This window comes from Colias croceus, chromosome 22 (genome assembly GCF_905220415.1).
Source record: "Colias croceus chromosome 22, ilColCroc2.1".
NCBI lineage: Eukaryota > Metazoa > Arthropoda > Insecta > Lepidoptera > Pieridae > Colias > Colias croceus.
The window spans coordinates 8,332,768-8,355,751 of NC_059558.1; the positions used below are offsets into that span (position 1 = coordinate 8,332,768).

Below are 22,984 nucleotides of genomic sequence, written 5' to 3' on the forward strand. Positions count from 1 at the left end.
AATATTTTGATTTTCGAAATCAATAAATAAAAAAGCAATCTATATTTAAAAAAAAATAAAGCGTAAACAATTTTTAGATAAATTTTAAAAACAATCACGAAAATATTTAACTTATTGTGACTTTAACAATTTCATTGCATTTAACATTTTTCAAACAAATATTGAAATGAACAAGCGTGTAATTGGAAGTTTTTCCTTCGTATTATTTACTGTTCTTGTACAGCAGGTATATTTTTAATCAAAAGTGTAAATATTAAACAATTTAGTTTAGAACAATAATTATTGTAGTTAGCTAAAGATATCCTATAAAATATAAAATGAAAACATTTGATTAGTTAAGTAAACCAACTTGATAAATTATCAAATGATTTCACAATTTTAATTTCTATTCAATTTTAATAATTTATTGATAGGCACCTACCTACTTAGCATTCGTAAAGAATATTTATAATAAATTTTTAATATATTATTGCCATTTAATGTTTTCTAAAATAATTTTTAGAAATTTTTGTTTTCTAAATAAATAAATCTAATTAAGTATACAATATTTCTAGGCGGTATCTAGCACTTTTCATGACCTCGATAAAAAGTTCCACCTGGTCTCCGAAGCCTACCAAATAGCGAAATCGTTATTTGTGCAAGGGCGTAATAATTACGATCAACTGAAAAGGCGATCTTTAACGGCCATGGACATGTTTTTGGATCTTGTTGAAATACTAAATGAAATGATGGCAAAAGAGCTAAGAAGCGCTGTTGTCAAGTTTTATAGAATTAAGTACTTGCATGACTTTTCTAATTACATAATAAGTATGGAAGAGGTTTGTAAAAATCGTAACGTAAGCATATTTTCCTTGATTTTTTTCTCTTTTTTTAAAATTCAATTCTACACTATAGACAATGGACATATTAGACCACTGTCTAATAGGGCCAGTGCAAAAGGTAAACTTCACGCGGAACCAATTTCACGGTATGATAAATAACTTCGAGGATGTACGGCACTTCGAGACGGTGGACAAGTGCCACAATGAACTGCCAGATGAGGTCGCTGCTGCGCATTGTATACTGCATCAAGCAGTACTGTAAGTAAGGATGAGAAGAGAATAAACAGAATTACTATTTTGATATTAAAGTAATTTTAAAATCACACCCACCGTTTCCGTACTGTAAACTCCTATTTACTTCCTTTGTCCTTTGAAATCAGTAACATTCTATTTCTTCTAGCTGGCAACCCTGTCTATAACTTTAAAATAATAAAAAAAAAACAATCTTCAAGACAAAACTTTGTGAACCTTTTAATAATAATTCCAGTTTTAATGAAACAATGCAAGACAGTCTGGTATCTATTGTGGAAATAAAAACAAAGCAGACCGCAAAAGATGTAAATTCCTCATTTCATGATGTACATATGTGTTTAAATAATTTTGTTCCAAATTTCTTTGAACAACTTCTTGTGGATTCATATTCAGGTAAGATGCTAAGTATGTAATACTTTAAGTTCACATAATATGTGTACTCTACTTTTTATGTAGAATATTATTCTACATAAAATTTTTACTCTTAAAAAGAGGTCGTGTTTGGTGCACCATTCATGAACGGTTGAACGGATTTTATTGATTTTCAGTTTGTTTCATTTGTATACAACAGTAAAAATTAAAAAAAAAAATGGAATAAAGTTCTACAGAGGATAGACTATTCTACCCTTAGAGCATTCTACCTATTCGGGTTGAGCTGCTAGTATTTTACAAACTTTGTTTTTCAAACAATAAACTATGTATTGTCATTTATAAATTCCATTTCATTTCATACTATAGAAAAAATACTATATACATACAAAACAATCTTCTTTTGTTTTCAGCTAACTGCGAATATTTAAGGGTAATAAATGCATCGATTGTTGACTTCATACAGGATAAATGGCGTAATAGCAATCAAACCTTATTTCCCAAGAAATGGGGAAAATTAGTCGCAAACTTAAAGGAAAAGTATGAAAAATTATATTTTAGATATAAAATTTGTTTGTCGGTAACATCAAATTATTATGGTTGAATTTTTCAGGGCAAAATCACAAAAAAATTACGCTCAAGAGCCATTATACATGACATTATTTGCGGCAAACATTTCATCTCAAGATATAGTTAAAGCTTTGTATTTATAAATATGATAATTGAAGAAAAAATAAATGAAATACTTAAATAATGTCGATATTTTTAAGCACAGTTTTTAAGACTTTTAATTAGAGAAAGATTATGTATAAAGTTGTCTATGGTACATATTGTAGTAGTATTACATAGTCTGTGGTAGATATCAGTCGATAATTTCATAATTTGAGTTTGACGTTAGTGATTAAAACTGTTTTTGTTTACATGACGCGATCGGTGAATTTCGGGTATTAATTATTATTTTGTGCGTTAACTATAAACTAACATAATACATATGTTAGCAAATTATAACACAAAATGCCAAAAGCATTCACTGAAATGCTTGAAAATGGGCATTCATACGACGAGCCCGATCGAATGCCGAAAAATATTACGATATCTAATTTGGATATAATAATGTATGTGGTTGCTATTATAGGCCACTTTGTGGATCTGGGTTTAGACATAAATGTAGCTGTTCAATACTGCTTAGCGAGCAGAATGTTAGAGTTTGGCTGGACCCTGATTTTTATACTTTTACCAGCATTTGTTAACACCGCTGTTTCAGTGAGGATGTAAGTAAATTTCATCTCTTTTATTTATAAAGCTCTAGAAATTATCAATTTGTTAAGTATTGTATCATTTATTTCGTAGAAATAACAACCTATCACTCCCTAAAACATTCAATTGATGATAGATGATACATCGACTTTTATACATCTTCTCTCTATATTTATATTTTCCGCACTGCTATATCCAACTCCAGAGATCAATTAATCAGTTACAACTAGGGAGCTAAATTATAATTCATCCTTAATACGGGTTTTATATTCTGTAAAAAGAGCTAAATAAAACAAAGAATATAGAAACACGAATCCAATGATAAATGTGACTCAGAGGTGATACAATGTTGTAAACAGAACACATAACCTTAGTCTTGATAAATGTTACATTAATTGGAACATTCTAACATAGAATGGTCAATGAACTCAATTTAAATATACAGTGATGCTACTAAGTGTTTTACCATACAGGAAGAATAATCAAAACTTTGGCTCAAATCTATACATAAATCTGACGAGTTTATTTGTTTGTTTGAACGCCCTTATCTCAGGAACTACTGGTCCTATTTAAAAAAATCTTTGTAAAAATAACTGGAAAATTCAAAATCATACTTTATGACATATTTTTGTACTTGCTCTGTAGAAGTCCCACAAACAAATACCCTCATAAACAACTTTTTTTTTTCTTTAAATAATAGCTGTGTTTTACCTGAAATAAAACACATATTAAATACTTACCTATATTTGAAGCTTACTTATTGAGAAGGTACCTAGCTTTTTCCGCCTATTTTCCCTCTCTTTCTCGTTGTATATATGCTATCTCTCTCGCACACGGCACACCTCCCACCAGGTGGCGCGGCCGGCCGGCGCACGATAATGTGCAGGCGCTAGATCTTCTTCATTGAGTCGAAATACTCAACAGGTGGACGTTAAGTGTAAGCTTCAAATATAGGTAAGTATTTAATATGTGTTTTATTTCAGGTAAAACACAGCTATTAAACACTTGACCGTAATTTGAAGCTTACTTATTGAGACCTGTTTGTTACCCACCTGGTGTACAATATATGGACGCCAATGTGAATTTGAATAGGTACATAAGTAATTACTTATTTCTTTATTTGAAAGAGTAAGGTGTGCAGATAGTATACCAATAAATCACACAAATTTTTAAATTTTTATATTATTTATATTAACAATAAAAAGTTAATCAAATAAGAACCAAAAAGTAAATCATAATGATTAAAAGTATTAGAACTTATGAGATTGGTTCAAGCGTACCTTAGTTAACCTTTTGGGCTTGAAAAGTTAAAGTTACTACAATTTCCACTATCTTTAGCGTAAATCTGCGAAAGAGCAAGTAACGACTTTTAATTACGCATTTAGATGTTACTTACAAAATTAAGCAACAGCTCATCACCGACGAGGCAAGAATACCTCAAACTCAAACCTTTATTTATTCAATTAGACTTCTGTAGAAGCACCATTGAATCCTCATAACATAGATTTACCAGCTGTCTCAACTCACACAGTTCTAACCCAACCTGCTACTAGCGGACAAGTAGAGACCTTGGTCTTTACTTTTAGGGTCAAATAAATTAAAAGGTCATCCCTTGGATAAGGTAATAAAATAAACCAGGTAAGCGGTTTAAATTATAATACAGATAATATGTAACATCCAACCAAAGCGTGCGGTGTCTATTAATGTTTAGAGCCAACGCCACCGATCATAATATAAACATGGCTGGTACTTTCAGTGCAATGCATGAATTATTTATTTAAAACTGATAGGTTTTAAACTCTGTACTGGAAACATATAATGAACTCAAGAAGTTAGAGACTAAAATGATAAGAGCTTATCTGTGTCCCAAACCTGCAATTACTACAGCTAAGTACGTTAAGTTTTAATCAAATTAATTTTAAGGTATAGTTATGGTTTACATCAGAACTTATATACCAAAAGTCTCGGGACTACATAACGTGACTTATTTATAATGAAAGTGTTTGTGCATAACATCTAGGCCATCAACAGCTATATGAACGTCAGATAGGAAATGAGCCAAATTTATCCAGTAAGTAACAAAGGTTTTTAATTATACTTATTCTAATTCAACCAACTTCTACTAGCTACTCCGTATGTCTTTTGGGTAGACGGATACAAATAGGATTTTTCTTCCGACTATAACATTTGATATTTGGAAAATGTATACATTTCTGTATACCTTCAGAGTCAGATTCTAGTGGTGCAGCACTAAACACTGTCTATTAGGTGAATGGTGCTGCTGACCGGGCCTTCAGTTCTGCTTTCCAGAATACCTTCGCCCTTCTCGGTACTACTACTACTGAAATAGCAGTACTCTTACACGTCGTTCAGGCCTCGAACTGACTAGGATTTCTCATATTATCGTTACAACCCTCGCTCGCTCTAACGAGAACAAATTATCGCTAAGGAATTCTGCTGCAGGACAATGGCAACAGATTAATATGCATTATTATGTTCAGGAATATGGTGCGTTCTGAATACTATCGTCGTCTGAAGGTATCTCCTTTCGATTAACTGCATTAAGGGTGCAGATCTGATCCCATTTTTGTTCCGTAGGAATGCTACGACTGCCTAAACGTTAAACTGGACAAAGAAAGTTGCCCTGAATATGGTCGGTTGTTCCAACATCCCTAATATGGCTAGCTTACCTTAGTTACCCCTTGATTGTAACTGCTACCAATGGAGGCACTGCTCGTGGGTTGTCCACAGTTTTTCGAGTGCAAAAATGAAGAACTGAACTCGTGGGGATCTATGTCGAATGAATCTGTTTTAAGATTATGAAAGGACAGTTGGTTGTGGATGCGAAGACAGGACGTTACTTTAGTCATCTGTAACCACCACGAGAGGCAGCCACGGACAGTGATATAGTAAGAACTAAACTAGCAAAGTTTAGTTGGCTTACTAGACTTTGTCATGTTTAAAATGCAGTATATCATCTGTATAGAATTGCATTTATGACCATTGATAAACTTAATTCAACCGCAACCACGAGAAGCAGGCACGGATATCGATATAGCAAGAACTAAACCAGAAAGGTTTAGTTCGCTTATCTGGTAAATTTATAATGTTTCAAAAGCCGTATAGTCTGTATTGCATTGCATTTATTGCCCCCCCCCCCCCCTTCAAATCAAAGAAATGTGAAGTCATCTGGCAGAGCTTTCTCGTGAAGGGTAGGGGTTCCAAGTAATATCTAATAATACGAGGCTTTTGTTTGGAAGGATTGACCTTCCGTTATTAATTATCCTCTATCCTAAGTAACTCAATAGTCAGAATTCACAGCACTCGTTGAGTCCTTAAACGTTTTACGTTAATAGTTGCATATAAGTTTATTATATAATATAATAATCCTGGTGGGATGACAAGAAACTTGTCTAAGCAAATGATTATCCTAATCCCTCAGCGATTTATTGTTTGAGCCCTGAAGAAAAACTCATGGGTGCCATAATGAGGCCAAACGGGTTGATAAACGAGTCGAATAAATTGCCTACAAGATCGGGCAACTAAAGTAGGCCTATGAGAGGTCAACTATACATAACCAATCGTAATTTGTTACATTCAATCGCTTTGCGATTAAAAAATCTCTTCAGGTGATTTTATGTGAAAATTGGTCGGCTAGTGCCATGGAATTACGATAACAAATATACCATTGACACAAGGCTTGGTGACAATCCTGGAAACCACCGCCACAAATCATCTGCGAGATGATATTTGATCCGACTCGCCTCCCTTTGTTGTGATTCTCTGCATTGTGAGGCTCTGCATTGGTAAATACAATTTGTTCAAGTCGCAATTTCCATAATTGATAAACCAATGGTGGTTTCCTGATTAAATAAGCGTAAGCTAACCTTTTAGGATACAAAGTATTCATTTCATGCGTCCATTATTTAACGTCTCTTACCTATTTTATTGTATTTATTAGGTTATATTACTATACTTATATTGTATAGATGGCCCACTGTGAATTAGATTTCAAAACCTTTTTCTACCTACCTTAGAAGAGTGAAGATCCGTTACTGTCATCTCTAACATTTTCGTGGGTCCTCGTTGATGAAAGCAAATATCTATGATCATTTTAATGATCAATCCTTTGTATATTTGCACCAACCGCAATCAAAGCCCCGCGAGGGCCGATATATATTTGCACCATTTCCCCGTGAAGGACGGTCGTAATCAAAGCCCCGCGAGGGCTGATATATATTTCCACCATTTCTCCTTGAGGGCGGTTGTAATCAAAGCCCCGCGAGGGCTGATATATTTGCACCTATTTCCCTGCGAGCGACAGCTGCGCGAGGGATGTTTGTAATTTGAAATAAGTAGGGCCTTCCCAAAAATACTTAATAGTCACCCTGCGAGGGTGGGTTTAACCTGGCTAACGAACCTAACCTGCGAGGAGTAGCGGTTAAACCTAGCGGCCACATTTATGTAATCTGCTTCGAGCAAGATTTAAGGTGCTAATATAAAATTAGAAGTTAATAATCATTTAAAATAATAATATAGTAACAAGCAAATATAGCAATAATATAGCAACAGCTGTCAAGGATGAAATAAGAATTGATTTGACAATGGTAATTAATTGTTATGTATATGTATATAAAAAGAAGGCTTTAACTATTTAATAAAGTCAAAATTCAAATCATTTACACAAAATTTTAAAATGAACTTCGATTCATATTTAATTTAGTTCATACAATCGATGTCACATTCAGTTGCTTTATATCCGTTAACATTCCTTACGAACGCAGCCATACGTGGCCATACCATCGTAGGACGGTTTTATTGCACAAAATAATCTCCGCTCACCCGCAATTTTTTACTTTTTGTCAAGGTGTACAAGTTTATAATATTATTCTAAAACGTTAGAATATGTGAATAGTAAATCCTTTGAAATGTCTCTAAATTTAATTTCTAATTAAGGTATCTCGATAACTATACGATAACGTCTCTTTCCAAACTAGAAAATTTAAATGTAAAATTTTGGCACTTACTCGTTTTAACCAAAAAGTTGCATCATTTGAAACATAGGAAACGTAATATAAATAAAAGTAATTTTCAAACCAAAATTGCTGTGTGTAATACCTATGTCTATTTTCGCTTATATACGGATCAGATTAATACTCATAAAAGGACACGTATAGACTACGGATACTTTTGAATGTGTGGTACGTTCATGGTACCTACTGAACATGTGCATTGTGCGTATTCCATCATTATTCAGATGAGCGGCTAACTCCCGGACGATTTATAACATATCTCGACATGTTCGGACACGTTGTGATTCGTGCAATTACGCTAACATCAATTTGTTCCTGTTATAGGTAATACCTATATAATTTGTTCTTTGAGCTGACTCATCTCGTTCGATAATTTTTAGTTATAAACTATACTCCGAACCGTTCCTAGTGATAACGACAATGTAATAAAGTCGTAGCAATGGATTGCATGCCTGTTAAGCTTTGAGTTGGCTCATAGGATTAGCCTTGGATTTATCCATACATACTATTAATATTCACTTGTAACCTTGTAATAAAAACACATTAAAAATGAAATAAAATAAAAATATCTATATAAAAGAGAGGGTATTTGATATATTTAGTCAATATCAAATAATCACAAAAGTAATATTAACGATACGAGTAAAGCCGAACGGTAAATCCGTTAAAATCTGCTTTACTCACAGTATTAGAAATTCAAATATTCATTAGTATATATTGCATTACTTATAAAATATTTCAAAAGAAAAGTTACTATTTCACGTAAAATGTAACGGTTGTATCGTTAATTTTAAATATCTAACATGCTATTAAGTATTTAAAGCATATTGAAAAATAAACTATTGCTGAAGGATTCACTAAAAGACCTCAGCATTTTAAATAAAGTCCAACGGATATACCGTCGATTTAAAAGATTTTTGCTCATTTGTAAAATGTCATTACAATAGATGTAAAAATAACTCACTGTACCGATCCGACGGGATACACTTTTTCACACTTTTAGCACTTGCAATATGCAATACTTAATACTTAATAGCACCAAGGTTGTAGTCTTGTAGACAACCTTCTCGCGGCGGAAGCTAGACGCCAATGAAGAAGATCTAGCGCCTGCACATTATCGTGCGCCGGCCGCGCCACCTGGTGGGAGGTGTGCCGTGTGCGAGAGAGATAGCATATATACAACGAGAAAGAGAGGGAAAATAGGCGGAAAAAGCTAGGTACCTTCTCAATAAGTAAGCTTCAAATTACGGTCAAGTGTTTAATACATATTACAGGTATTCTCAAGATAAACAGCAGAACTCATTAAGCAACGAATTCACAAAGAGGAAGTGGTTACGAATATTCATTCTGGTTCTTCAAATGGCGCCCATACTCCGATTTGCTGATGCCTTGATGTGAGTTGTATTCAAATTCACTATTTTTCTATTTGTAGTAAATAGAAAAATAGTTTAATTGTGTTTTGACATTGTTATTATGAACATAAATTATTATGACTTAACTTAAAATCTACTTCAATTATTTTGAAAATTATTTAACCTTTAACAAGGAATGTCGGCTATTTTTCATTTCCCAATTTTAAACTGATGACTGATAATAATATTAGTATAAAGTACCTATTCTAAAAATCAACTAATAATTATTATGGATAAAGTAGCCATCTGAATGAGGAAAAAGTGGTTTATTCATGGAAAAAGTGGTTCGTTCATCTAAGCTGCATTTTGTGGGTAAAAAATTAAAAGATCTACCCTCAATACATATATATTTCTTTATTTAATTTATCCAGATTAGTATTGTTGTTTCTTGCTAAAATAAATAATTTTCATTTTTCAGTTACGCAATGAAGTCCCGTCGAGCGGAACGCAAGCGCGATGAGGCCTCCCAGCGCATGTATTACAGCCTGATGCTCAAGGAGGACTCCGATGCTGCACTGTTGAGGATCTTCGAGTGTTTCCTGGAGGCAGCGCCGCAGCAAGTGTTGCAAATGAGCCTGCTGATGAGGCAGTTCTCGGATGTGGATAGAGATTTGTTCGCTGGTGAGTTTTTTTTAGTTAGTTCTTTTTAGGTATTCATTGCAGTGTTCGCGTCTAATTAAATTAAAACAACATTGTATGTTTTGGAATTTGTAACATTTTCTATCGTTTGTTACCTGTATAAAAAGAAGGGGCTGATGTTTGTTTGAGAAAAATAAATCTGTTCTCACACTTTTGCGCGCTACTACTTTCAATTTAAATTCTTTATATTTATTAACAGCAATTAGCCATAATCACTCTTCCAGAAAACTTTTCTCAATCTCCTTTTGTATTTCGAAACTCGGAAACTGTTTGGCTTCTGAAATCTTGTAAGTGTAAAGAGGGTGTTATAAGTTAGACATGCCCTTTTTGCCCTTACCCCTGTCCTTGGTATTGCATTCAGGTTCATTTTAATCCAACGTTTTATGTAGGCTTGTTGAAAAAATATCGATACATCGATATATCGATATTTTTAATTCGAAATATCGATATTTTTTGCCGATATATTGTTAACCGATAAATCGATATATCGATATAAAATATCCAATATCGAAAATTGTATCAAAAACGATATTTTTATTTTATTTATGGATTTTGGCTAAAGTCGCTAGAATTCAAAGCCGTAAAACAAATGAAAAAATAACTGTATAGTCTATGACTTGTGTTGACACCACACTTGACAGTTGACAGTTGGCACTTCACTTGACACTTCACTACTTCAGTTGTTTACTATCCTATCTCTCAAGTTGGATCGAACTGCACATGGTGTGCGAATTTTATTATAATCGGTTAAGTGGTTTAGGAGTCCATTGAGGACAAACATTGTGACACGAGATTTATATATGTATATTAAGATAAGATTACAATTGATATTATTGCGCTAAATACACTGTTATTTTAAAACCACTTTTTTTTTTTAATTTTGCCGATATATCGATATATCGATAATTTTTCCGCGATATATCAATGCCGATATTGATATTTTTTTTAAATATCGATGTATCGATATATCGATATTTTTTTTCACTTTCGACATCCCTAGTTTTATGTATCAAAAAGATTCTTAGTCATATTTCTTAGTAGTAGTGACAACCGATTTTCAGAGCAAAAATTTTGAAAATATTAAGCACAGAAGAAGGAACGATTTACCAAAGCATTAAGTGCCAAAAAAACTTTTTATTCCAGTGCATCAAATACTCTCAATCTGCTCCTCCATAATTGGCATGGGCTGGTGCTTAGCGGCATACCAGCGAGCGATTCGGTTCGCGCAACAGGACAAGGGCAACATCACGTGGTGTGGCACTGTTTTACAAGTGTTGTGGCACTTTTTGGTTACGTGTGAGTCTTGTTTATACTAATCATTCACAGTTTTGAGCATGTTTTTAGTCATTTATGAAAAAACAGCTGATAGCAACTGATAGGAAAGGTAGATTATAGTTTGGAATGGCATAGTGAAGTCCCGCGTCCCCGTAGTGGGGTAAGGGGCAGATGCATCATGCATACATCTGTTTCACTGATCGATTTTCTTTAGGGACAAGTAGGTGATCAGCCTTCTGTGTCCTACCAGACCGAGACATTTTTTTTTCTTCGTCTCCACCGGGAATCGAACCCAGGACCCCTCGGTTCTACGCTCACGCATCAACCACTGTACCAAGGAGGCGGCCAAATATAATATAATTGGAATAGCATTTATGCTATTCATTATCCGGATAGTTCGTGAGTGAGCTGCGTCTTGTTTAGATATATGATTTGTATGCTTTACAAACTCAAAATGTTTATTTTGAGCTAATATTTACTACCCGCATGTGAACCATGAGTCAACTAGAATTTAGTCTAATAATATTAAAAGATTTAATTTTTTTACGTTTTTTTCAGTGAGCCGAATAACATCACTATCGATTATATCGTATCTCTTCCCCTATTGGACGATACTAGCTTGCGCGATCCATATCCTCATAATGACAACTTGGCTGCAACTCCTCGAACAATCCGCATTTTGCGCGCAAAATAAATTCGGCGAAGTTTTTTTCTCATTAGCGTTGGGCGGAGTTTATTTATTCACATACATTCTACCCGTCGAAGGTCGGACTAGATACAGATACACAATGTTCTATAGTCTATGCTTTGTCCAAAATGTTGTCTGTGGTGTTCTGTGGTTTATTTACGCGGGAAACGATTTGAACGTTTCAATATTTTATTATCCGATTTTAGTTTTAAGCGTCGTGCCATATGTGTTCGGTTTAGTATTTATGCTAATTTATTATAGATTTTTTCATCCGAAACTTAGTGTAAGTTTATCGGTTTCGTTTAAAGGTGAGGAAGCTGAGATAAGTTCTTAGTAACGTGCCAAAGTTTTATGGTAACTATTATGCTATAACAAAAGATGTAAAATATTATGAACGAAGTATTAGAACGCTCAAATATTCCTGTAGTATTTAATTAATAGAAATGTATGGAAACGTATTGATTACGGAAAGTGTGATATCACAACTCTAATGCCTCCTCCACACTACTCGCGAAGTTCCTCGGCGAAGTACTCGGCCGAAGTTGAATGAAGTCCGCGGTGCTACACTACACACTCGTTCAACTTCGCGAGGAGCGCATACGTTCATATTCAGAACGAACTTCAGGTAACTTCGTGCCCTTTGACTCGGGCGCAAAAACCGACAACAAACGGAAGTCGGCCGAGGCGAGGTAAAGTTGGACGAAGTAAGCCGAAGTGCCTCTCCACATTATTCTATTCGTCTAACCTCGTTCAACTTCGCGAGTAATGTGGAGGAGGCATAACCCTCATTAGCGTTCATGTAAAGAAAAATAAAAAAATCGCTTGAATAAAAAAAATAAAGTAGTTTTAGAGTGAGGACACTATCTCTCATAGAAAAATGGTTTTAAATTAAATGTAACGAATGCATAATGATCAATACATAATATTATAATTTGCATTTACAACTGCATAACTAAAAAAAAACAAATATTATAAGTTCTGCATCTTGCCTTTGTTTTATGAAATTTTATTTTTTTAGTGTGGGTAAAATTAATTTCAATTTATGTGGGTACGTACAAAATAATCATGTACTATCAATCCGATAAAAACGACCTAATTATATAGAAAATTATTATTTGTTATTTAAGTATGCTGTACCTATGTGTTAAGTTATCAAGTACAAAGTTGCATTTTAAATTAATACAAAAAAAAATCTCCATTTTATGTCTATAAAAGAACTTTTTTTATTCAATATTGAATAAACCACGATTTTTTAGAATACTAGTCTATGTATAGTATGCAAAGAGTATACTAACATTCCTACAACAGCTTTGTCTGCGTTTGAAATTGTGCATTAGAAAGTAGAAACCTCATGTTGGTGTTTTTCGCTACATAGTCCAGCTCGATCAGCTGTGAGCTGTCTATCTGTGATGGGTGACCACAATATTTGTATAAGGAATAGATTTTCTCTATCCGTTATAGTTACTTTATAGAATCTTAATTTTTGAAGATATTGCACACAGGTCTGCGTTTTATCTTCCAAATAAAAAAAAATCAACAATCTGTATCCATGAATTATCCTATTGTGTTTAATGATAATAACTGTAGTATTTATTTATAAAGTTCATGTATTTTATACTAAGAGCCGATTCTGAAGTCATATAGATATTTAGAAATTAAAGACTTTTTACTCATATAGATATTATAGGGCATTAAAAAAACAACTAAGAAATCTCAATGAAATATACTCAAGTGTAATTAACGTTTGGCAATACATGTTATAATTTTAAGCATTTATATTATACTTTATATTATTGTAAGAATCGGAATGTGAATCTCTTGTAGTTTTGTAAACTGTGTCTTATATTTTATACAGATTTTTTCGCAAACTTTTTTATCCGGTTTTTAACAGTTATATGTTTTGTACCAGTTTTTAAAATAAAAATATTGTTTACTCTATGTGAGGTTTTATTACATACTTTTATTACTTTACACTTATGTACACTTTTTTAAATTTAATTCAAATGATCTTTATTCAAGTAGACTTTTACAAGCTCTTAAAAGTGTATTATATGTATAGCTATTTGATCCTTGAAAAAAAAGTTATATTGGGTCACAATCCATTTATATTATGTAACATAATTATATTAAGTCCTTCTTGCTTTAATCTTCAAAATATAACCACTATGTACAAAATGTAATAGTATTCGTTCAGACAAATGTCTGAACGAATACTCAAAAGTCCAACTTAAACAATAAAATTAGGGTCACCAAATAAACGGTGCTCTTTCTCTCAATATCTTCAATCCATATTTATTCCATTCGCTCTGGTTAATCCACAATTCAATAGCTGACTCCAAACATGACATAACCGCAGCACCTTTCCATACAGTACTTGCAGGATCTATATCCTTTGGTGAAGTAACTATTTCCAACTGTTCAGTCTTGTATGCATATGGGATTTGCAATGCCAATCTGTTTTGTAACCAAATATTTAACCCATGTACTTTCACACCGCCTCCAACTATCAAAATACTGCTATACATCTTTCGTTTTAACTCCTCATTGGGACAACGATCTATACTTTGTAGTATAGCTGCGTCTAAGCTTAATACTTGACCAGGAGCTAGAGAAACTATGTCTGCTGGGCCACCTTCTAACGTATCTACAACAATATCTTCATCAGGATTAGCTGATGGTTGTACTTCATTAGTTGTTTCAATTTGCTGACTCTCATTAGCAGATACATCAGCATTTTCCTTCTTCCTTCCTGTTTCTCTCAGAAATTCTGCATCAAAAGGATCCTCAGGATCACTTGCTTGTCGATTCTGAATCTTGGTAACTTTAGGTCCTGTTATTTTGAGTAGATCTGTGTAAAATAATGCAAGAGGTGATATAATGCATTCATCACCAACTTGTAGAGTGAACTTATTTACAACATCTCCAGGATGGTCAACCAAAAACGTTTTCTCTTGTGGGCCACACACATCCAAGTTTACATGGCAGAAATCTTGATAAAGATTTCGCATGAGAATTACATCTCGGGGTATATTTTCATTCCAATTTTTGTATGGGAAAGCACTCTTATGGAACATCCAAGATAATGCTTGACACACATCTCCTGCTCCATAGTCCATTCTTAATCTAGTTGTTTTGTGTGAAATGCCATCTTCAACACATGAAATTGCAGTTTTTTGGTCACCAATATCAACAACACAGGCTGATCCTATACCAGCTCCAAATGTAGCACCTACGCTTTCCTGTACCAAGAAACAATCTCCAAAGCCTAAATCCCTTAATAATAAAGACATTAAATATTTTAAATGAGTCCTTGAGTAAATATCTGGTATGAGCAGCACACATCTATATTTGACCAACTCTATTAGAGGTATACCAAGCTTAAACTCTATTATGGAACTCCATATAGTATAAAGATCATTAAGTACTGATGAAATTGAACCACCCACTTCAGAATGTATGTTGAAATCGCCTCTCTTGTATGGAAAGTGTATATTGTATGGCAGTTCTGGATCTACATCGAGTACTAAGTCGCCGATAATAATGTCACATTCCACTTGAGGCCATGGTTCCCCGTCATTCACGATTTCAGGCAGAGATCGACGATTAAATGCTGCTATCTGTTGAGGAGGCGTAGCGTATCTCCTGGCTCCATTCGACTGCATGCAAGACTGTAGCGTGTGCGATATTTGCAAGCGACATTCTTCCAATTCCTCTATCAGATCTTTTGTTTTTGGCACACTAGGTGGGACGAAGGGATCGCGATATATTTTTCCATTGGAGCGCCGTTTTCTAGCAATGCAATGTAATTGTTTTACGGGCAGCAGATCAGACGCTCTTCCGATACGCACATAGAGGGATCCTGGGTGGATGACAATAATTCTATTTGATGGAAACTGTTGAAACGTCTCGGAGCCGGCATCCTGTACGGTACTCATCGTGATTATAATCAATTGTATTACACGCTCACTAGGTTTGTATGTATTTCACACATTATTAATTACCATTTATGAAGTATTCCAATCAATAACTATCCATTCAATAATATAAACATAACCTTCAAATAATTTTCAGCTAGGTACCTAATTGACATTTGTGATTTGACACAAAGTCACAAAACATAGATTATTATAAAAAACAATGACGCAAGGTTGACGCAGTTCGGCCGGTATTAAAATTATATTTTTTTAATGTATGTGTTAAGGTATGTGTACACCGATTACGCTGAGGTTTATGAACGGTTTACGTGATTCTTTTTGTTTGATGCGGAATGGTTTCGAATTGGTCCCACAGAGCAAGAGGGTAGGCCCCAATTTAATTTTATGAGTATTTTTGTCTGATCTCGGGGACTCAATGAAAATTGAGCCAGTAACTTTGATTCTCTTCCCGGTCGGTTACCTATTCAGTTTGTTTTTAGTGTTCTGTGTATTCAGTTGAAATTTTGTATACGTTTGTAAATTGGATAGCGATGAAAAATTATCATGACAATAGAGCTGATTTGATGATGGAATCGGAAGATGACCATGGGAACTCAGTAATTAATTGAATCAACTTTATCGAGTGCGGGCTCGTTTGATTCATGTTGAAAAATACACTAAAAAGTATTAAATAAAAAAATCAAACGACGTGTGGCACTCGCGTGGTCACGTAATGGTAGTGCTATTGCATGCTATGCCATCGCGCTCAAGGCCTGCGATAGAAGCTATGCAATAGCTTAAAAACCGATCACAAAACGGAAAAATGAAAAATAAAAAAGCCTTGATATTATTCATTACTACAATATAATATAAACATATTATTGGATGTCGGTGCAGCCAACTTAGACATACCAATGTAAAACTTACCGTTTGTAACACGGGCTTAATACTAAGTGCTTAGTGCTTGTGACTTGACTTCAAACCTTTTTTATTTTTTACTTTTCCGTTTTTGAAATCGGTTTTTTTTAAAGTAGGTAGATATTTTTATTACCATAAATTTCAATATTAACTTATATTAAGCTCTCTTTGAAATACATTTAGCATTTTTGAACTGATGTCTAAAATGTCATTACAATAATAAGTGTATTGTCACTTTGTCGTTTGATTAGTAGGTATTGATAAAAATCACTGGATTAAATGAAAATAATACAAATAGTGTCTAAACGTAAAAATTTTATAGTGATATAAAATATTTTACTACCATGGCGTCCAGAAGCTTGACTGAAGTATTTGTGCTAATGCGAAATAATGCAATACACACTCGACAAATATTTTCAGAACAGGTATGATAACATTAGTGTAATATTGATTATTATTTGAAGTGGCTTCATATTTTAATAACAAAATGATTAATCCAAAATCCTGAAGATGTATCTTGTCTATTTTTTTTCAATATTGACCTAAAAGCTATATGAAATATTGATGAAGTATCGTCCTGAAAATGACCTATCTATTTTATTTTTTAATGAAAGTGAAAGTATGTACTTAAGCAGAGAACATCTTAATGCCTGCATTATTACAAATAGGAAGTGTATATCCACTTTTTAACACACTTTTAGTGGCTTCACCTGTAAGTTTATATGTAACCGACTCCTTTAGACTCAATTTTGATCCAATTTAAATGGACAGATTTTTAAACTTTCTACACTTGTCATGGATTGGTGACAATACAATCATTTCATGATACATCTTATTTTAATTTGTTTTTTCTATATTATTTTATTTGTTCTAAGGCCAATGATCATGGTCATGAAAAAGTTAGGCTCATGCGGTCTAACTCTCATGACATGGAAGCTGGCATGGAAATGAGATCGGAATCAGATGCACCACCACCTTGGAGTGACTGTTTAGAAGAAACACATTACATCATTTCAAGGTAAGATGGCTTTGGATTGTACCAGGTATATTTTGACTAAGAATATTAAGACTAAATGGGTCAATCAATTTTTAAAGGTCCCGATCATAATTTTCTCGTATTTTTTTTTTTTACTTAATTTTCAGCATTTTACTATTTCATTTAGAAGATAATTCTTCGTAGATTAAGATTATATAAGCAGCAGTGATGTTGATTAAATACATTTGTGGATTTAACTTCACGAATCGATCTATTCACGGGAAATAATGTCCTTTGGACAACTTACACAATAGTACTTTTTTAAATGTTAAATTCCCTTAAGAATTAAAACAAATTCTTCTAATATTAAATAATAAATAATATTTTGATATTTGTTCTATTTACACCCAAAATACGAAATATTTTTATTAAAATTGAAACGAATGATGTCTTTTGAACAACCAAATAATGTTTCATATATAAAAAAGTTTCAGTAAAGCGGAAATAGTGATATTTTTTACAAAAAAACTATTAAGGCGAGGTTGTTACGTATCGTATTATTGATTTAACTTAATTAAAATGAACTGATTCTCGATAAAACTGAATGAAAGAAGTTTAATGTGATTTTCATATGGGGACATCTTAGTTGTAGTAGTAGCGTCTTGATTTTTGAAATGTTAAAATTACAATTAAACTAGACATAAAAACGCGTAATAAAAATGTGTTCCCGAAACAGCCGAGTAATAAACAAAACATGAACTATTTAACTGTTAAAGTATAAGTTTTATATAATAATTGTCCTAGGGACAACCAAATTGTCCATGGTACAACCACTTTGGTTGACCAAGTGACTGGTTGTCCGCGGGACATTTTTAAAATTTTGAGCCGCCAAGCAAATACTATTGTTATTTTATATATTAATCTCAGCTCACACTAAAATATAGATGAAAGCGCATCCCGTGTAGTATAATTGATAACAATGCATCAAGTTCTTACGTTTTAATCACAGTTGTCTGACGGACTGACAAAAAAGCCACCCCACACTCACCAACGTCGCTCGGATGACTGTTGCCGTGATTTTATACAAATCAAAATGGCGTTTGAGCCCGACAGTTAATTATAGTGTTAAGCTTGTTGTTTAGGAATCTACCGTGCCATCTGTGTTTTGGTTTCATAACTAAATTATGGTTGTCTGTGAGACCTGTGCCATGTAGATGATTTATAGGGACAAAAGTAAAATGCCTGAAAATCGTATTATATCCAATAAAAAAAAATTGTTTGTATGTTTTTATGTCAATAATTATGTACTGAAACAAGGAGTGTATTTGGTATTTATGGTCGTGATAGTATGTGTTTGTGATGCGAAGTTTGTTAATGCATAGTGGCTTGGGGACAAATGTGTTAGTACTGGAAAATTGCATTTAGTCTCTGGACAACCATGAAACTACGCACAAATTAATAAAACAAGTAAAATATTGTTCGCAATAATGTTAGAAAATATTAAAAGGAATATAATTAAAACCAATTTAACTCTTTATGATTTCATGTTTATTAATTATCGTTCAGGGACATGATGCGTGTACCGTCGGACCAATAAAAGTTGATCGACCCAAATACATAATATCAATTTTTACTAACTAACTATCAGCCCGCGGCTTTGCAGGCATGATCTTTAACTTAATTTTATTCAACCATACTATAGAACAGTATAATAATGAGTACAGCAGTTTTTTTTTGTAGACAGACGTCGCATAGGCTGGTTCATACTAAAAATAATACTAAAAATACTATTATTTTGTTTCAATCGTCTATAATGATGAGACTCTTAACTGAAACCTATAATAATTTGCAGGTTAAAAAGCAAAATATCAGAGTTACAAGCTCGCCACGAGCGTCAGATCCGTCGTCCCGCGTTAGATGACAGTAGCGAGCAGCAGCACATTGAGAGAGTCGCAGCAGATATCGGGAAACATTTCACGCAGGCACACGCGAGGATCAGTAATATTAGGGCGCAGGTTCGACATGGTATGTGGTTTGTTTTGTATGTAATTGATTCAATGCATTTAGATTTTAATTGAAACTGTATAAAGCAACTTTACTTGTTGTAATCCATATACATATATCCAAAACAAACAATTTGATTTGTTTTAATAGCTATAAAATTGCAAAGTAAACATTTATAATTGCAATTTGCCTTATTTCCTAAACATGAATAAAAGTTTGTAGAAGACATATCTTTTCTAAATACATGTATTAAAAATTTTATAAGTCAAAATTAATTCTCTTTACTTTTACACTGCACTCTTTAACTTCCAGGTAACAAATCGGAACAGAAACTAGCAAACAACGTAGTACTAGCTCTAGTAACGACATTACAAGACCTCAGTCTAACATTCCGAACCGCACAATCAAATTATCTCAAATCGCTAACATCGAGAGAAGAGCGATCAAATGTATATTTCGATCTACCAAATTTCGAAGAACTAAGCCTCGACGATAATGAACTACTTCCCGGCCTTACAAACAACCAGACAGACTTACTTTTCGCGTTACCTAGTACGTCAAATTACGAGGAAGACGGTAGGAATCAGAATCAAAAGCAGCTCTTGCTTATGGAAGAAGAAAACACGCAAATGATAGCAGAGAGAGAGAAAGAAGTGAACAAAATTGTACGTTCGATAGTCGACCTTAACGACATTTTCAAGGATTTAGCTCATATGGTGCACGAACAAGGCACTATATTGGATAGAATAGATTATAACATTGAACAAACGCAAGTGCAAGTACATGAAGGATATAAGCAGTTGCAGAAAGCGGAACGGTACCAAAGGAAGAATAGAAAGATGCATTGTATACTGATATTGGCAGTTGTTGTTATAGTTATGTCGATATTGTTGATTATTGTTAAAAGTTAGCTATACGCCTTACCCGTAAATGGGTTTGATTAAAATGCTAGCGAAAGCAAAGGGATGCCTTGAAAAGTTATTTTAGTGGGCGATTCGTGGAGTTTAATAATTAATATTGAATGACTTCCATATATATACAAGACTAAAGATTTGATTGGTCACTTTTAGTATCACAGAATATGCGATCTACTTGCTAGCAAAGGTGTAGCATTGAGTTTATACCATAGATTATCGAAAATAAGAATGGAATAGGTTGTCTATGATATCTATTATTTCTTATAGGCGATACAGATACAGTAATCTTATACCTTTACAAATGTTATACCTTTGCTAACTAAAATGATTTTCTGTTATAGTCAAAGTGAAATTTTAAATAGAATTTTGTTACCAATTGTAAATATTTAAATCCTATACTATCAACTATAAAACGACAATAGCCATTATAAACAATTATTTATAACCATCAGCAATATATCGGGGGCCGTATTATGACCTCTTATTTCCAGACAGTTTACGCCGTGAATTGAACTGACTGGCAAATTCATATTCTTATTGCGATCATAATATGAATTTGCCAGTCAGTTCAATTGACGACGTAATCTGGGGGAAATAAGAGTTCATAATACGGCTTCTGATTTACCAAGCTTCCGTAGTTAGACAAAAAATGATATAAAATTTAACTTTATTGAAAACAAATATAAACATAATCATGAAATAAAGTGAGAAAATAGATTTTGTACAAAACGTTGAAAAGTATATTGAATTTTTAATATTAGGTAGGTTTTATTAACTTATAGCAAATCCATTTATAACAAAAATGGTGCGTTTATAAATAATATATTCTAGTCCATATTTATATTAGTGTAAGTTAGTTGTAATAAATATATTCAAAGCTTATTTAATTTAAAAGAACACAAGCAAATTTTTACTAACACACGTCAAGCATAGGTGTACATTGAATTTTTACATATTAAAAACTTCAATTCAAATATGGTATTGTAAAGGTATTGTATATCTGCTTTACAAACGCAGTTTGCTTTTTTTTATCTTCAAATTGAATAATGATACTTTAGCCATGCAAAACTTATGGATCATCAACATATTATGTCCTTTTTGGGGTATATTTATGTTTTATTTACTTGCTAATGTTTTTGTAATTGTTTGTGTGTAATTCAAATTTAATGTTAAGGCTTGTGACTAGCTTATTTGCACTGTAAATGTGAGAAATTTTTTATTGTAAATATTTCAACGTATTTAATTGTAGACTATAATCAACTGCCTAGTGCTTAGTTTACACTATTCCTCTTTTGTATTGCCAGATAAAAACGTATAACCTAAACCTAGTACCTACCTAAGTAAAATATTATGCAAAATATTGATTTAAAATAGTCTATAAAGTTGTTGAAAGTTTGATTGCGTATGTGCCAATTTTCATTGTCATAATTTATTCCATTTCAAGTGCAATATTACATTATTAGAATTTTTTGGTGCAGTACCTATATACCTACTTAGAAATTTTAATTTCAATAAACATAATATCTTGAATCTTCGCTGCAGTTTTTTTGGGATATAAATTAGCGCCAGAATTAATAAACAACTGTGAAAAATGCGAAAAGTGATCATTCCAATTTATTAATCACTTAGTTAATTTAAGAAAATGAAATTACACATTGTTAAAATTTGTTAACTATGAATTAATTATTATTAGGAATAATAAATGTGTATTTGTAATTGTTTTAGCATTTTATTTTAACTTTTCAACGGTTAGGGTCGCGGTAATTTTCTTTTTGCGCGCTGTATACCTACCTATATATTTACTATCAGAAATTCGAGGTTCAATCACATAGTGGTACCTACATATAAATTGTATTCTCTTTGGTTCAATCAATTTATTAAAATGTTTAAATCTGTAGAGATTTTTATTTCACGCCATGTACAATTTACAAAAAATAATTGCTAAATCAGGTAAAATCTAGATTTGTACCTCAGCGAACTAAGGTATAGGAAGTGGGTCAACGTACCTACCTATAAGAATGTTATGACGCAATAGGATTTCATGATTTTAATTTTTAATGTTGATTTTACTAACAAAGAGAGTAGTGATTACACCGCATTTTAGAATAGAATATCTATACTAATATACTTATATTATAAAGCTAAAGAGCTTGTTGGTTTGAACGCGCTAATCTCAGGAACTAGTAACTACTGGTCCGATTTAAAAAATTCTTTCGGTGTTAGACAGCCCATTTATCTAGGAAGGCTATTAGCTATATTATTATATAGGGTAAGACCAAACCGCAAAGCGCAGCTAGTAGATAATATATATGATCTAAAAATGACTTTTCGTCATTGAGCTATTATTACTACGTAGTAATAGTATCTCAAATGGTTTAGCGTATTTGTAACCAGCCGCACCCATTAGATAAAACAGCATGCAAACAAAATTAAAATAATGCAGAATCTTCACAATTTTGTAAGGCATTTATCAGTATTTTTCAGTCGGTAGGTACAAAGAAATGATGAT

The 22,984-nt window shown here is 33.0% G+C and overlaps 4 protein-coding genes across 4 annotated transcripts; 3 read left to right on the plus strand and 1 right to left on the minus strand.

The window, feature by feature from the left end:
* The first annotated feature begins 169 nt into the window (after window positions 1–169).
* On the plus strand, window positions 170–2,175 carry LOC123701633. The gene is made up of 6 exons (XM_045649118.1): window positions 170–226; window positions 555–818; window positions 895–1,079; window positions 1,309–1,466; window positions 1,856–1,982; window positions 2,056–2,175. Exons 2-6 carry the CDS (start codon window positions 687–689, stop codon window positions 2,153–2,155), a joined length of 702 nt encoding a protein of 233 aa, XP_045505074.1. The 5' UTR covers window positions 170–226; window positions 555–686; the 3' UTR covers window positions 2,156–2,175.
* A 148-nt stretch (window positions 2,176–2,323) lies between these two features.
* Window positions 2,324–12,334, plus strand: LOC123701632 (XK-related protein 6). Its single transcript, XM_045649117.1, has 5 exons — window positions 2,324–2,713; window positions 9,007–9,126; window positions 9,563–9,765; window positions 10,927–11,079; window positions 11,617–12,334. Exons 1-5 carry the CDS (start codon window positions 2,457–2,459, stop codon window positions 12,078–12,080), a joined length of 1,197 nt encoding a protein of 398 aa, XP_045505073.1. The 5' UTR covers window positions 2,324–2,456; the 3' UTR covers window positions 12,081–12,334.
* A 1,503-nt stretch (window positions 12,335–13,837) lies between these two features.
* LOC123701797 (actin-related protein 8) lies at window positions 13,838–15,816 on the minus strand. Its single transcript, XM_045649356.1, has 2 exons — window positions 13,967–15,816; window positions 13,838–13,926 (listed from the first exon to the last, which is right to left on the minus strand). The coding sequence occupies exon 1, from the start codon at window positions 15,679–15,681 to the stop codon at window positions 13,993–13,995; it is 1,689 nt and encodes a 562-aa protein (XP_045505312.1). The 5' UTR covers window positions 15,682–15,816; the 3' UTR covers window positions 13,838–13,926; window positions 13,967–13,992.
* Window positions 15,817–16,840: 1,024 nt separating this feature from the next.
* Window positions 16,841–22,194, plus strand: LOC123701782 (syntaxin-16). Its single transcript, XM_045649338.1, has 4 exons — window positions 16,841–17,003; window positions 17,454–17,596; window positions 19,407–19,579; window positions 19,871–22,194. Exons 1-4 carry the CDS (start codon window positions 16,923–16,925, stop codon window positions 20,467–20,469), a joined length of 996 nt encoding a protein of 331 aa, XP_045505294.1. The 5' UTR covers window positions 16,841–16,922; the 3' UTR covers window positions 20,470–22,194.
* Window positions 22,195–22,984: the final 790 nt, after the last annotated feature.